This window comes from Phaethon aethereus, assembly GCF_964289735.1.
Source record: "Phaethon aethereus genome assembly, chromosome: 3".
NCBI lineage: Eukaryota > Metazoa > Chordata > Aves > Phaethontiformes > Phaethontidae > Phaethon > Phaethon aethereus.
In genome coordinates, this window is record NC_138576.1 from 23,168,181 (window position 1) to 23,182,414 (window position 14,234).

Sequence of the window (14,234 nt, forward strand, 5' to 3'; positions counted from 1 at the left end):
ATAATCTTTATTTTTTTCCTTAATACATTTTCAGCACTTACAGCCTTTCCTACCACGCACAAATTTGGACTAAAAATCTGGGCCAGACTTCTTTGCCATTCCACATCCAAAGACATTTTCCAAAGTTTTTTGGGTTTTCTGTGTGTGGGTTTTGTTTTAAAATGGGGTGTCTACCAACGTCTTAATGTTAGACACTATCACACGAGAACTACTGGAGACTTCAGTGACATTAAACAACTCCTAATCCATACCGTCATGCACAAGTTCTGTAACAGTCCCATATGCTTGTGGATATACTGGCATGTGGAAAATGTGAATAGTAACAGACAGTGATCGTTAGAAATAACTGGTTTCTACATTGTGTATAAACCTAAACTAGTGATTCATACTTACAATTTCAATTGATAAACACAGAATTGGGTTAAGAACCCTCAGTGAGCACCAGTGAATCTCTTGGTGAATTTCACACTCACCTTCAGGAGGTTCAGACATCTTTCGCTGTAACTGGTTCCAAAATGTCAAGTACACTTAAGCTGAAGAAGAAACTGGCTAGAGGAGAAAGTTGCTTAACCTCACAGATACCTCTCATTCCAAGTTATTGATTAACCTATAACCACCAGCAACATTATAGAAAGACTTATATTAACAGTCTTAACAGAGGTGTTGTTGTTGCTACAGCTTGCTTTCTGAGGATGACACACACATGAGAATGCCCTGCAGCTGTTGGGAGCTCAGGAAAATCTGCCATTCACAAGCTGGAAGTCATGCGTTAATTTCTGCAAGGACAGAACTAAATTACAGAATGGTATCAGCTATAATTTTATCATGCACAAAGGTATTGTTTTAATAATAAACAGTGACATCCAAACTGGCAGAGAATGAAAACCAGAACAGCCAAAATTAACTAGGGTAATTCATTAGGACGAGAGGAAATGGCCTCAAGTTGCGCCAGGAGAGGTTTAGATTGGATATTAGGAAAAATTTCTTCACTGAGAGGGTGGTCAGGCATTGGAACAGGCTGCCCAGGGAGGTGGTGGAGTTGCCATCTCTGGAAGTGTTCAAAAAACGTGTGGATGTGGCACTTCAGGACATGGTTTAGGGAACATGGTGGCGCTGGATTAATGGTTGGACTTGATGATCTTGAAGGTCCTTTCCAACCTTAGTGATTCTGTGATTAACAGAAATTAAAAAAGACTTAGCCTAACCATTAGAAATACATAAGAGCCAGAACCACCATAATAACTGCTTATTCCTTGCTGAATATTGAAAACCACTTCTTAAAGTAGTAACTCTCTTACAAATAAGTTTTCAATCTGCAAGTCCATCCTATCCTTACTGGAAGAGGAAAGACTCATGCTAACAAGTCAGAGGAAAGGAAGAAAGAGAAACCAATCTTATGGCAATAGTTTTAGAAGTAGCTGAACATGGGACAGGAAAACTCTTTTTCAGCAAGTTGTAAGAAAAATCTGGACATACCAATGACATTCACTTATTAATGCTATACATTGAAATATGATTTGATGCATCTGTGTTGCAAAACACTGACTATTATACTAAGTTAAAAGCTGTACATTAGCATATCATTATTTGGAGATGATTATTTAGAATCTTTCATTATTCAGATGTATTGAGTTTGCATGGCCAAGGCCAAGCCCATCAGGGACAGCGGTAGCACCCAGTGGTAGGGGGGAAAAATGGCAACAGCAACTGCAGCCGGAGAGAGGAGTGAGAACATGGGGGAGAACAGCCCTGCAGCCCCCAGCCCAGAGCAGCAGGAGGGGCAGGAGGGGCTCCAGGTGCCGGAGCAGAGGGTCCCCGGCAGCCCCTGGGGAAGCCCATGGGGAGGCCGGCTGTGCCCCTGCGGCCATGGAGCTCCACGGGGGAGCAGATCTGCACCCGCAGCCGGGGAGGGCCCCACACCGGAGCAGGGGGATGCCCGAAGGAGGCCGTGACCCTGTGGGCAGCCCGCGCTGGGGCCGGCTCCTGGCAGGGCCTGTGGCCCCGTGGGGAGAGAGAGGAGCCCCGGCTGGAGCAGGGTTGCTGGCAGCACTTGTGACCCCGCGGGGCCCAGGCTGGAGCCGTCTGTCCCTGAAGGACGGCACCTGTGGGGGGACCCAGGCTGGAGCAGTTGGTGAAGAACTGCAGCCCGTGGGAAGGACCCATGTTGGAGAAGTCCATGGAGGACTGTCTCCTGTTGGAGGGACCCCAGGCTGGAGCAGGGCAGAGGGTGAGGAGTCCTCCCCCTGAGGAGGAAGGAGCGGCAGAGACCAGGTGTGATGAACTGACCACAGCCCCCATTCCCCGTCCCCCTGCGCCGCTCGGGTGGAGGAGGGAGAGAAATCGGGAGTGAAGCTGAGCCCGGGAAGGAGGGAGGGGGGGTGACAGAAGGTGTTTTAAGATTTGGGTTTATTTCTCATTACCCTAATTTGTTGCCAAGCAAAATCACAGTAAACTAATTTCCCCAAGTCAAGTCTGTTTTGCCCATGATGGTAACTGGTGACTGATCTCTCCCTGCCCTGATCTCGACCCATGAGCCTTTTGTTATATTTTCTCTCCCCTGTCCAGCTGAGGAGGGGAGGGACAGAGCAGCTTTGGTGGGCACCTGGCATCCAGCCAGGGTCAACCCACCACCCAGCCAGGGTCAATCTACCACGTTGGCCATACTTTATAAAGTCTTAAATTAGATATAATTTTTATCTGTAGTCATCCTTTAATAGTTTTTTTTTTTTGTTTGATTTTTTTTAGTGGTATAAAACTGGATGGAAAGAATTTTACTACTTTTTGTTTGCAAATGCAGAATCTTTACCGTCAAATTACCACAGTTCCCTCAATTTGTTGTTAAAAGCTTTGAAAATTCAGAACACATGAAGTTGCTACAAGGCTCTGGACAGTCAGTCTATAAGCAGCTGACAACATACTACAGGAATACCCGATTCACAGGGATTTTTTTTAATGGCGCTTTCTCTCAGATACCAGATTCAGAAAAGCAATATTTCTTTCAACTTCCTTCTACTGATACTCCCCCTCCGATTAATTTGAAAACTTATTTAAAACTTTGATATAGTATTAGTTTCTTCAATGGTAAAGAATTCTGGGCAACCTGTTGTAACTGAGATGTTGAAATTGGGATGCTGGGATATGCTGAAGTCACATGGTGTGACTCCTAGAATAGCAAATCTAAGACATGAGTTATTAATTATTAATATATAGGGAAAATAAAAATATTTACAGCTTTGGATACCCTTTTCTTGCAACACATACTGCCTATGAACTCATAGCACTGAGATTTTGAGATTTGGTTTGAGATGACTTAAACCCCAACAAATAACTGTCAATTTAAATAAAGCCCAGTTCTTCAGGGACTTGCAGGAAGCTTGCAGTTGCTTGGCTTTTTCATCAGTGATTAACATTAAATTTACTGTTTATATAGAAAACGCAATGAGAACAGGGAAGTTATACGTAAGTACTACTTGGTAACCTACTTCTAAAAAACAACAAACAAAAAACCCCAGACCCTAAACCACAGAAATTTTAAACATGGTTAAATGCAGTTGTTTATCAGAAAACACTGTCCAAGAGACTGACTATTGGCAATGGCCAATGTATCAACGTATCAAATAGCAGGAGCTCTTGGCGGAATGCTGTGGCAGAAAAATGTTGATGCAATTTTTTGACATACCAAAAAAACCAGAGTAGTGGGTAGAAATATAAAGACTATTTTATTTCAACACATGGCCTTGTTGAAACCACAAATACTACATGCAGTACTGGAGTTTATATTCTTAAAAGGATGCTGTGAAAAGGGAGACGCGTAAGAGAGCTACAAAAGTGACTTGAGGATTGAAGTAAATATCCTAGAGCAATATACAAGTGAATTTATTTATCTAATCAAAAAAGATTGGTGCTGACTTGATTACTGTGCTGCTGTCTGGGAAGAACAATATTACTTAATAAAGGCTCTTTACCCAAATGGAGGGAGGCAGAAAAAAGTAGTTTTCAAATTATCTTTTTTTTTTTTTTAATAGAGTGAGGCCAATTAACTAGAACAAATTGCCAGAAAGTAGTAGAGCCTCTGTGACATCCTTGAAACGTGCACGGTAATTTACTTTTGCAAACAAACTGCTGAGCTCAACATGGGGTAAGCCCTCTCTAACAGGTACAGAAGATTAAATTACACAGTCTAATGATTCCGCTGGTTTGAAGACTACGAAAAGATTCATAATGCTCAAGTTTCACAACCGGTGCTACGTACCAGCAAAAAAGGTTTGCTGCTGGCCTTAGCTGCTTAAAACATACTGTTCCCTCGGTGTGCTGAGTATATCAGTTCTGTAATGTATCACATTCCAAATCACCTGCCAAGAATGTATGGAGTCAACACATGATTCATACTAGCATCTCCTTAACAACAAACACAGGCTCAAGCATTATGAAGTCTTCCTAAAATGGCTGCCTTAAACCTTAAGTGAATGAAGACACTACAGTCAAAGAAGAGACTACCTGATTATGCCTTTACCAAATTTATCTTTTGCTGATCAGTAAGACAAAACATTTTTGCCAGCAGAACCAAACTCGAGAAACGCAGTAGTTTTTAGTAGGTCTGCCAAGGATCCCTCCCCAACATCACTACCCTTCATTGACATAGCTAATGATTTCCTGGGATGCATCTCATTTGAATAACTTGAATTACTGGTATGTAAATGAGAGGTCTCTAAATTAATTCCTTCAGCTTGACTCTCTTGCTGCAGCAGTAGTGATTCTTTTCGGTATTGCCCTTTCTGACAGAAACAAATTAAAAAAAGCAAAAGTCCAAAGGCCAGCTACATTAACAACTACCCTGCATACGTCTATCTTGTACAACTGCACTGACTCATGCCAACAAGCAAATTCAACTAGGTGAGGAAGTGTCCCACAGAAGTACCACCTTCCCCATTATTGCTGACTTGCCAATTGCCAAAAGGTAGAAAAAAAATGGGTTGCTTGCTTCAATTTCTCTAACTTTACTTCTTCTCAGTGTGGGAATGGAGCATCCAGCCTGGACCCTTCCTCCTAGCTAAAAGTCTTGTCTCATAACATACCCATTAGAAGGTATGTTATGCACATGTTAAAGCACAATTAGGTCTTCCTTCTTTTGTCTATATAAAGAGTTTCACCAAAACTGGGTAGTTTGTCATCAAGATAGTAACAACAGGATATTATCAGATGAATACTGCATTGCGGTTCAAAAATACGAAGGAAAAATGAGTGAGACTTGACAAAACCAAAAAGAACGGGTCATGAAATTAAAAGTAAAAAAATACCCTAAGAACATTTTTTGTTGAATTTTCTTTATCTATTCTTCTAGGTGCACTCAACTAGTGAATATCCCTGCACTCCACGTGCACAGTCTTTTTATTTTTCACAGTCTCTGGGTCAGGAATTTGCTCTGCCATGAGTCCAAGAAACACCAAATACCACTTTGCAACTTTACACATAAATATGGACTTAATATTAAAGCACTTCAGAAAGAAATTATAATCCAGCACACTGTTTTGTGCACAAAGAAAATAATAATATATGTTGTATTCCATTAGCATAGCTTAAGTTAGAGTATCCAAGAAGAAACACTGCTGAAGAGATAAAACAGTTTATCTTTTAGAAGGAATAAGGTTACATTTTTAGCATTCATATTTTAATGCAAAATACAGTATTTCCTATTGTTTCACCTGTCTTAAAATAAGAAGCAAGATCTCCACAATTTAATTTTATCTTATGAAACTAAAAACAAATGAAAACTGAGCTACTGCTTCCTAGTAAGTTAAGCAACACATAATTAAAGTTTCCGGGATTCTCCTTTCATATAGAATGTCCTTTTAAACATGATGGGGTATCTCTCAAGTGACTACTCCTGAAGTAATACTTCTCAATAAGTAGGTAATAAAAATAACTTAATTTTGATCTCTAAGAGCCTTAAGCTATGAGGATATTGAGTTTACAACCAGAATTTGATGGATGACATCTGTAGCTTGAACATTACATGTTTTTAATGCTCTTGTCAAAAGTATAAAGTCTATTGCTAAAGGAAAGTTACAAATGCATTAACATGTTCCAAAGTCAATACAAAAATGATGTGAAAAACAAAAGAAATGCTCTGTGTTATTTCTTCCCCTGACTGCCTAATTCCTGTTATTCAATTCAGTCAACAGAAGACTGACATAATCACACTATCGTAGTGACTCAATTTCTCACAGTCAAGGAACTTTTTAAAAATTAGGCATCTAAGTCTAATTTATTATTCTGAGGTTGTTAGATAAATTTAATTTTCATTATTTTCTCAAAAGATTTAGATTAGACTAAGACTGAAAGTATTTTCATTTTTCTTTTCATTACTATAGGTTCATCCATCATCTGCTTACATGAAGAAAACAAACCTGAAAGAGCAGCTTTATTCTCCCCACCTCTGGAAGATGTATAAGAGAATTACACAAGGAAGCCAAGACCCTTCACAGAACTTTAAATGCCAATGCCATTAGTCATTTATGCATGCATCACAAGATGACTGCGTAATGTTAACGGCATAACTGCTCACAATTTATTTGACACAACAGAGAAAAGTATTTAGAAGTATTTGAAAAATTATTTGAAGTGCTAAAAACAACATGCAGAGACAGATGGAGAAAGACATACTGAAATATCCACACAGAATTGCTTTGCCTTTTTTTTTTTTTTCTCTCTTGTTCAGAAGCTGGTCTGGACAAGATTCATTTCACTCTGACAGTAGCCAAAGTCTAACTACTAGTTTAAAGATGAATAATAATGGACAAACCCAAACATATTTTAGAGATGACAAGAAATTATTTTCATTTATAATTGTAATTAACTTCAACTTTTAAATAACTTCTCAAAAACAGCTGATGTCTAAATTCATCTTCCAGTGACTGGATATTTCATTCTTCCACAGGTGAATTTAATTCAATGACATATCAGCCGTGGCGTATCTACTCCTCTTGACACTCTTGTTATATTAATTTGGTTTTCTTAATTTATTGAAAAGACATAGCAAATCACATTGATATGTAACCATCTTAAAACTGAAAAATTTTAATCCCAAAATATGGTCAGATTATTTTCATGAGACAGATTTGATAAACAACAAATTTTTTTTTCTGTTTGCATTTTCACAGAATTTATTTTCCTTAATTCTAGGTCCAAAGGCTAGAAAAGGCTAGCAAGGCAGCTTTTTGTTACCTGGCATATATACAACATGCTCCATTTTTCAGAAAACACAGCAGAAGATAGTCTGTTGCCCTTCAAAATATATCATATAGATAGTATTATGAGTAAAACAATGCAAACTCTAGATCTCCATTTCCACCTTATGGAGCTGGTTCTCTGGGAATACATGAGGCACTTCTAAACAAAACAGATTTATTTTAGTTCATACATATAGACATGCATTCTCCCTCTTTTTTCTTCAGTAACACTGAAGGCTCTCATTGGAGCTTTCCTTTATCCTTTCAAAAAAAAGATCTAAAGGGATATACAACTAAATCTAGAAGAGCAAACTAAGTAATCCATGGTGTAATTGTCTAAATTGTTCCTTTTGTATTTTACGAGCACTGCCTGAAATCACAGCCTTCATCCTGCAAGAGATTTTATGTCTATGCTTAAATTAAACACTATAAAAAACATACATGAGTAAAGTCAACTATGTTCCTCAACCTTGCAGGATTAGCACAGATATCTAATTCTGCAATCTGTATTTAGACAGAACAAATAATAAGGGCCTTAAGCCGCAGCAAGGAAGATTTAGCATTAAAGGGTAGTGAAACACCAGAGCAAATGGAAAAGGGCATGAAAGAAAAATCTCCCTACGGGGAGGTTTTTAAGAACAAATTAGGCAAATACCAGGCAAGAATAACATTCATAGTCAAACCCACCTTGCAAAGAGAACATAGATTAAGAACTTCCAAAGATCACTTCAAACTTAATTTTTCTTGATTCCATGATAAACTGTAAACTCAAGTAACAAACCAATCAAAAAATAAGTCTCCCAAAAGTCCAGATGCATTTGTTAACTGTTAAAAATGTGGCTGAGGTCCAAAACTACTCTTCCTGAACATTGAGACTGGGATCAGCGAAAAGAGACCACCATCCAACAGTCAATACTGTCCCTAAGCAACACCAGAACGCTACTTATTGCTACCATGGTTGAGTAAATTTGTTTTGAAATACTAGAAGAAAAGATTAAATCTAAAAAATGAACAAGTAAAGCCACTGTTCAGTAATCTATCCATTGTAAAACCAGACAAAAATGTATACAACCCTAAAAAGGAACAATATAATGCAATCCTAAATTCTACTCTACTGCTATGCAATATATCAACACCTAATATGTACCACATATTGATTATTAATAGATTTTAAACAGCAGCTGTGTAAATTTGCCACAGAAGTTCTGCACTGATATCTTAATAAGGATATATCTCAGTTGCAGTAGTGCTCAGAGGCCTGCATTCTAATGTTTTATTTAGAAGTCACTTAAGTCCCTGTATCAAAGTGAATGTTATAAATCTATTTACCTACAAAGTATTATGAGACTTCATTTAGTCTTATTAGCAAAACCAGAAGGGGAGCATCTCTCTAATATCTGAAAGGAGATCACACCAAAGAATAAAGAGATTATATGGTATGGAGGGAGAGAAAGGGTGCTTCAATATCAGAATAAGCAGCTTGAATGTGACATGCTGGGAAACAGAAACCCAAAGAACTGTCCAAAGAGATCTGTGTAATTAAAAAAAATTAAGGATAGTCTAGCAACAGGTGCTGGATTCTGAACATGAATCCTATCTAACAAAGAGAAATGCACAACCTGGAAACACCTTCCTATCCATAATCCAAACAGTATCAAGATCTACTGTTAGGGTACTCTGATAATCAAAGTTACTTCTGCGCCAATCCAAAAAATATCTTTAAACCATTGCACACCAAGAAAGAATAGCCTTGATGCACCACCAGTCATGCTGTGCTTTGCTTCAGTCACTTGGGCTACTTTGATAGTTTAACTTGTATTCAGATTCTGAATGGAGCTCCGAATAGACTGCAGACCTAATTTCAAAGCCAAAAATTCATCCCTGCAAGTACTGTTTTCAAAAGGCAAGCAGGATTAGCCTTTCTGTAACTGCAGGTTGTATCTCAGGTTTTCCTTACATTTGGGCAGTCTCTAGGCTGAAATAGATATAGTAGTTTAATAAATACTGCTTATCAAGTGTTTTACTCCAGCAGGCTCACCTGCATATTTTCTTTGCTGTAGCAGCAAATGACAGTGATACACAGTTTTGGACAAACATACATCCACAGAACCACAGCAACTGAAAAAACCTAAATGAATTTGTCTTACCTGAGCTTAGGAATTAGTTCTAAAACAGGCAGAATCAATTTAATTCTGGCAACATCATTCAGAAAACCATGTTAACTGAGGTCAACTTAGAGTCCACTTCTTTATAGATCCTGTGCTGGTTCTGTTGTATCCTTTGACAACACTAAATATTGTTTCTGAAGTTACCTGGTCGCAGTTTCTCATCAGAAAGCCCCTCAACGCTAAAGGACTGGTATCTACTACCAGTAACTACCAGTTACTACTGGTAACTACTACCCCCCATCAACTCCAATCAGGTGAATGTCTGTTCTAAGTGGGAGAGGTAAATTTGAAAGGTCCTTAAGTCTTTGTCCAATTCCTCAGAACATCAAGCATAAGGCCTACTAAAACAACTTTATCTAACATTTAGTCTTAAGAATATTATGACTGTAAGCAGGCATAATGTGAATACACATGTAGCACTTGAGTGGGAGGAGCTGAAGACACATCGTCAGTGGCACTGTATGGCTGTAACCAAATGTTCAATCTGGTCTTCAAACTCTCAGTGGAAATGAGCCATAGGCAATGGTTCAATCTTCATTTTGCTTATGTTGCAAAACAGTGACACCCACTGGCAGCAACAGTTTAAATACTTAATTGTTGTAATTTGGTCCTACTTGATAAGAGTTGCTACAAAGTTTCTCTTCAGAAAAATTCATCATAGGAACAACCATACAGACTTACCTGTTGAGGCAGCACTACTGTCTGAGTTTTCAGAAACTGAAATACTAATAGCATCTGAAGTAACGGCAACGTAACCCTCCGGAGGAAGACTCACTGTGTACATCCTCCTCGGAGATAGAGTTGTATTGTCACTACCTACAAAACAGAAGAAACAAAGTGTCTGGCTATTGATCTCAGTATAGATTTTCTCAAGTGTTTTCACAACTACAGCAATGATAGTAAGTGGTCTCAAAAATCCTTATAGAGGAAAAGGAAGTGAAAGTCAGGTGTGGAACACTGAAATTATCCTATGACCAACAAAACTGCACCAAATTCCACAGCAGCTACAAATAAACAAATACTCCACAGATTAGTTCTTTCCACCAGAAACACTTTTTTTTTTTTTTAACTTGCATTGGAGAACTCTTCTGCCCTAACTTCACAAGAAGCTTCCACTTAGTGTTATTTTAAGAGACACTCCCCTCATTTTTCCCCATTCAACATGAACAGATGCTATTTCTTTAGGAACAGTTTCATAAAAGATAGATGGAGAGATACAAGCTGACTACAAAGGGACAGAAACAATAGAAAAAGCATCACAGAGTTGTGGTTTGTCCATTTGCAGGCCTTTTAAACACAGCCTATGCTGTTCTGAAGGGTGCAAAGATGAAGGGAGTTGGAAAGCCACACTTGCCTAAGCCTCAGCAGTGCCTGCCCAAGAAGGCTCATCTCCTCATCCCTTCTCTGCTGCTTTCTAGGGTGGGGGGAAGAGTGCCAAAGGCCAGCATTCCAATGATTTCATTCTACAGGAAACTGCAATGATGGCAGTAGACTTTTTTGGTAGGATTTCTTTCCCCTGTAAAAGGTATTTAAAATTACATGCAAGAGTGGCAGTATAAACTTCTCATTTGTTCACCACACAAGAAGTAACTCTGTAGAAATGACAGAGATGCATCTCTGCTCCAGTTACATGAAACCAGTCCAAAGAGCAGACTATTTTTTTTTTGCTCAGTAGTGACAACAGTAGAGATCAACCACAGAGAGACAAAAGCCATCCAGAAGGCCAGGATGTCTCCAGATGCTGCAAAGTAATTTTAGATGGTTCAGCGTGTTCTATTTACACTCAGCCAGCTCCATAAGCCAGAAAAGACGCAGCACTAGTCTTCCCTTCCTGGGGGCAATCTGCCCCTTTAAAACACATAGACTGAACTGTGGCAGGTGGACACAATTAACCTCCTTACTCCACAAATTGCCAGAAGATCCCAGAGGATCCAAGTCTATTACCAAACTGCAACCATGCTTGGACTAATTACCGAAACATTTAAAATGCAGTTGTATGTGATAGAAATAGTTATTGTTCAGGATCTATGTTTCTAACGTGTAATTTAACTACCCACATTGGATGCAAATATATAATTTAACTATAACACTGACACTTCTCAAATAACACACTTCAAAGAGTTCAGCATGACTGATCACCTTAGATACCTATGATAAACTACATCTCAGAATATTCAAGGCACTTTTGAAAAGCTACACCACAGTTATTTTCATCATCATGATGTAATAATTGTGTTTTGAGAACACATTAGAAAGTTATTGTTTCTTCTTGAACAAGCCAGAAAATTTCAAACTGATGATACTTACTGTAAAGGATTAAAAAAGGAAAAGAAATAAATAATACAGAAAGATGAAGAGCACTTAGGCGATTTGGAAAAAGATCCACTAAAAATTAATTGGGAATAATTCTTCAACAGATCCTTTCTATGAAGATGATGCCAAATCACTGAACTGACAGTACTTGCATTGAGTCCGTCTGTCCGTCTGTCCCCTGCCCCGCCCCGGGTTGATGAATGATGAAGTGCTAATTGATTAGTTAGTTTTAAATGTATAAATGCTTCTTGAGTTACTCCTTTCTGAACAATTTAAAGATTCCCCTTTTTTCACCTTTATATTTAGGTTTCATAAAACAAAGATAACCATGAAAACATTAAACTCAATTTGCAGCAGTCCTGACTAACTCAAACCCTTCAGTCATAAAAGGAGTAGATATATTGGGAAATGAACTTCTCAGGACAAAACAGTTACACATGACAGAATTTGGGGGACTATCTGTAATGCATGTCTTACAAAAAATAACAGTAACAACTTTTACTATGTAACGGAGTGATGATTCAAAAACATTTTTTCAAGTCAACCTGTTTAAATGGGAGTCACCAAATTACATATTGATTCACCTCATATGCATCTTCTTCAAGTAGTTTACAAACCATAAATCAAGCATCAGCCTTTTCTAATCCTGTGCAAGTATGTCAAACCAAACTGTTAACATATCATTAAAAAAAAAGTATACACACAACTGTGTGGTACCAGTGTGTCAACAAATCTCCCAGTCTCAAGCCATCAAGCCCGGATTTTTTCAGCTTGGGGCCATAGTCTCCTTGAGCTAAGGAGAGATGGGTTGGTTATGAAGTCATTGCTGCAAAGCAAATAGCTAAGCTTATAAAGATGTGACATAAAAAGTTTTTTTTGACTAATGAAAGTAATTGGATACTGGAGATATTAAAGAATGTTCTTTCTACTAGTTACAAATCATGAATCCCATTTCTGAAGTTTTGTTGGGGGGTGAGAGAAGCATCTAAAGGATGTTTACAAAACCAAAAAAAGAACAAGCACTAGTCTTAAAGGCAAACTAAGAATACAAAATAAATATTTTGAATCGAGTTTTCTCCTATTCGTGTTCTTCACAACATTCCCCACATGAACAGCTCCTTTGCGTGTAAATCAACCTTGTGCACAGAGTAGGGAAGTGCATCTAAATGACACTGTTACCAAGGTTACACCTGCAAGTATGTCAGTAGCTTGGATAGCTATGTTATCACTTGCTATCCTACTACAAACAAGTATCAGACCTTTTAAGAAGGAGCTGAGGGTAAAATTGCCGACTGCCCAGTCTGTCATCATCTCAGACACAGTATATTTTGTTTTAAGGCTATTTTTCAGTATCCTTAAACTTTCCCTTACCTGCAGCTCAGAATGGTGGTACACAACACCAGCATGGCTTCCAGATCACCTCAAGACAAAGCATGCTTGGGCACACCTCGAATACAGGCATGGCCAGAACACTTGCTCATATAACTTTGGTTTCTTTGCTTGCTGGTAAGGCTGATTAAACCCTGGACAGAGATGGAATCACTCCAAGTTTCTGTGGTGGGTTGGCTCTGGCTAGCAGCCAAACTCCCCCCTAGATGCTTGCTCACTCCCCCCTCAGCAGGATGAGGGTGGAGTGAGGAAAAAAATGGCAAGAACAGGAATGAGAGGGCTCATGGGTCAAAGACAGGAGATCACTCTACTGCTGTGGGCAAAACAGACTCAACTTGGGAAAATTAACTTAATTTGCTGCCAATTACTTGAAATATTTATATACTGACTCAGGTTTTGTGAAACAGAAACAAAATTAAAAGAAGCAAACATTACAGCACTTAGGAAAAACACCTTTCCTCCCCAGCTCACATTCACTCCAAACTTCTCTCCTCCCTGCACATTACGCTCAGTTGAAGGGAGTGAGGCAGCGAGCAGTGCAAGGGGGTGGCAGTTCACAGTCAGGACATAACGATTTCTCTCTGATGCTCCTTCCTTCTCACTCTTCCCCTACGCCACAGAGAGTTCTCAGTGGGCTGCAGTCCTTCAGGAACGTTTGCTCAACCACACAGCACCTCCTCCTCCTCTGACCCTGGTGTTCCCACTGCTGTTTGTCACTACTTTTAGTTTCACAACCTTACACTGAAATTTTGTCTTTCCCTGCAGCTCAGAAAGCCTTGGTAACCTACTGCTGTGTTCCCACAGCGCAGGACTCCTAGCGCAAGCAGAGGACCTGAGTCCAGAGGTCAGCTAGAACATCTTGCCGCCTCCCCCAAACAACCGTCACGTCAGCCCAGTCTGACCAAGACTGTGATCTTTTCCACAAAATCATCCCTTGGAAACACTTGGCTATTACTTCTCGAAGTTCATCCCCAAAAAGAGGTCTTTACAGAAAAGCACAGGAAGAAAGGGATTGATGCTGGATCAAATCCAAGGTCTGATTAGTTCAGTGGCACACCTTCTACAAAAGTCAATATTCTTAGTAAGCACTTACTGTGTGGTGTTACAGTAGATATCATCTGGACAAAAATAAGGT

At 39.1% G+C, this 14,234-nt stretch overlaps 1 protein-coding gene across 1 annotated transcript in view; it reads right to left on the reverse strand.

Annotated features, from left to right (window-relative positions):
- The window catches only part of ERICH1 (glutamate rich 1), a gene marked incomplete at both ends in the record, with an annotated part of 98,591 nt that overhangs the window by 57,517 nt on the left and 26,840 nt on the right, over positions 1–14,234 (reverse strand). Inside the window, one exon of the mRNA XM_081998009.1 lies at positions 10,079–10,213. Within this exon, the coding sequence (XP_081854135.1) occupies positions 10,079–10,213 (135 nt within the window). The remainder of the gene's footprint in view (positions 1–10,078; positions 10,214–14,234) is intronic.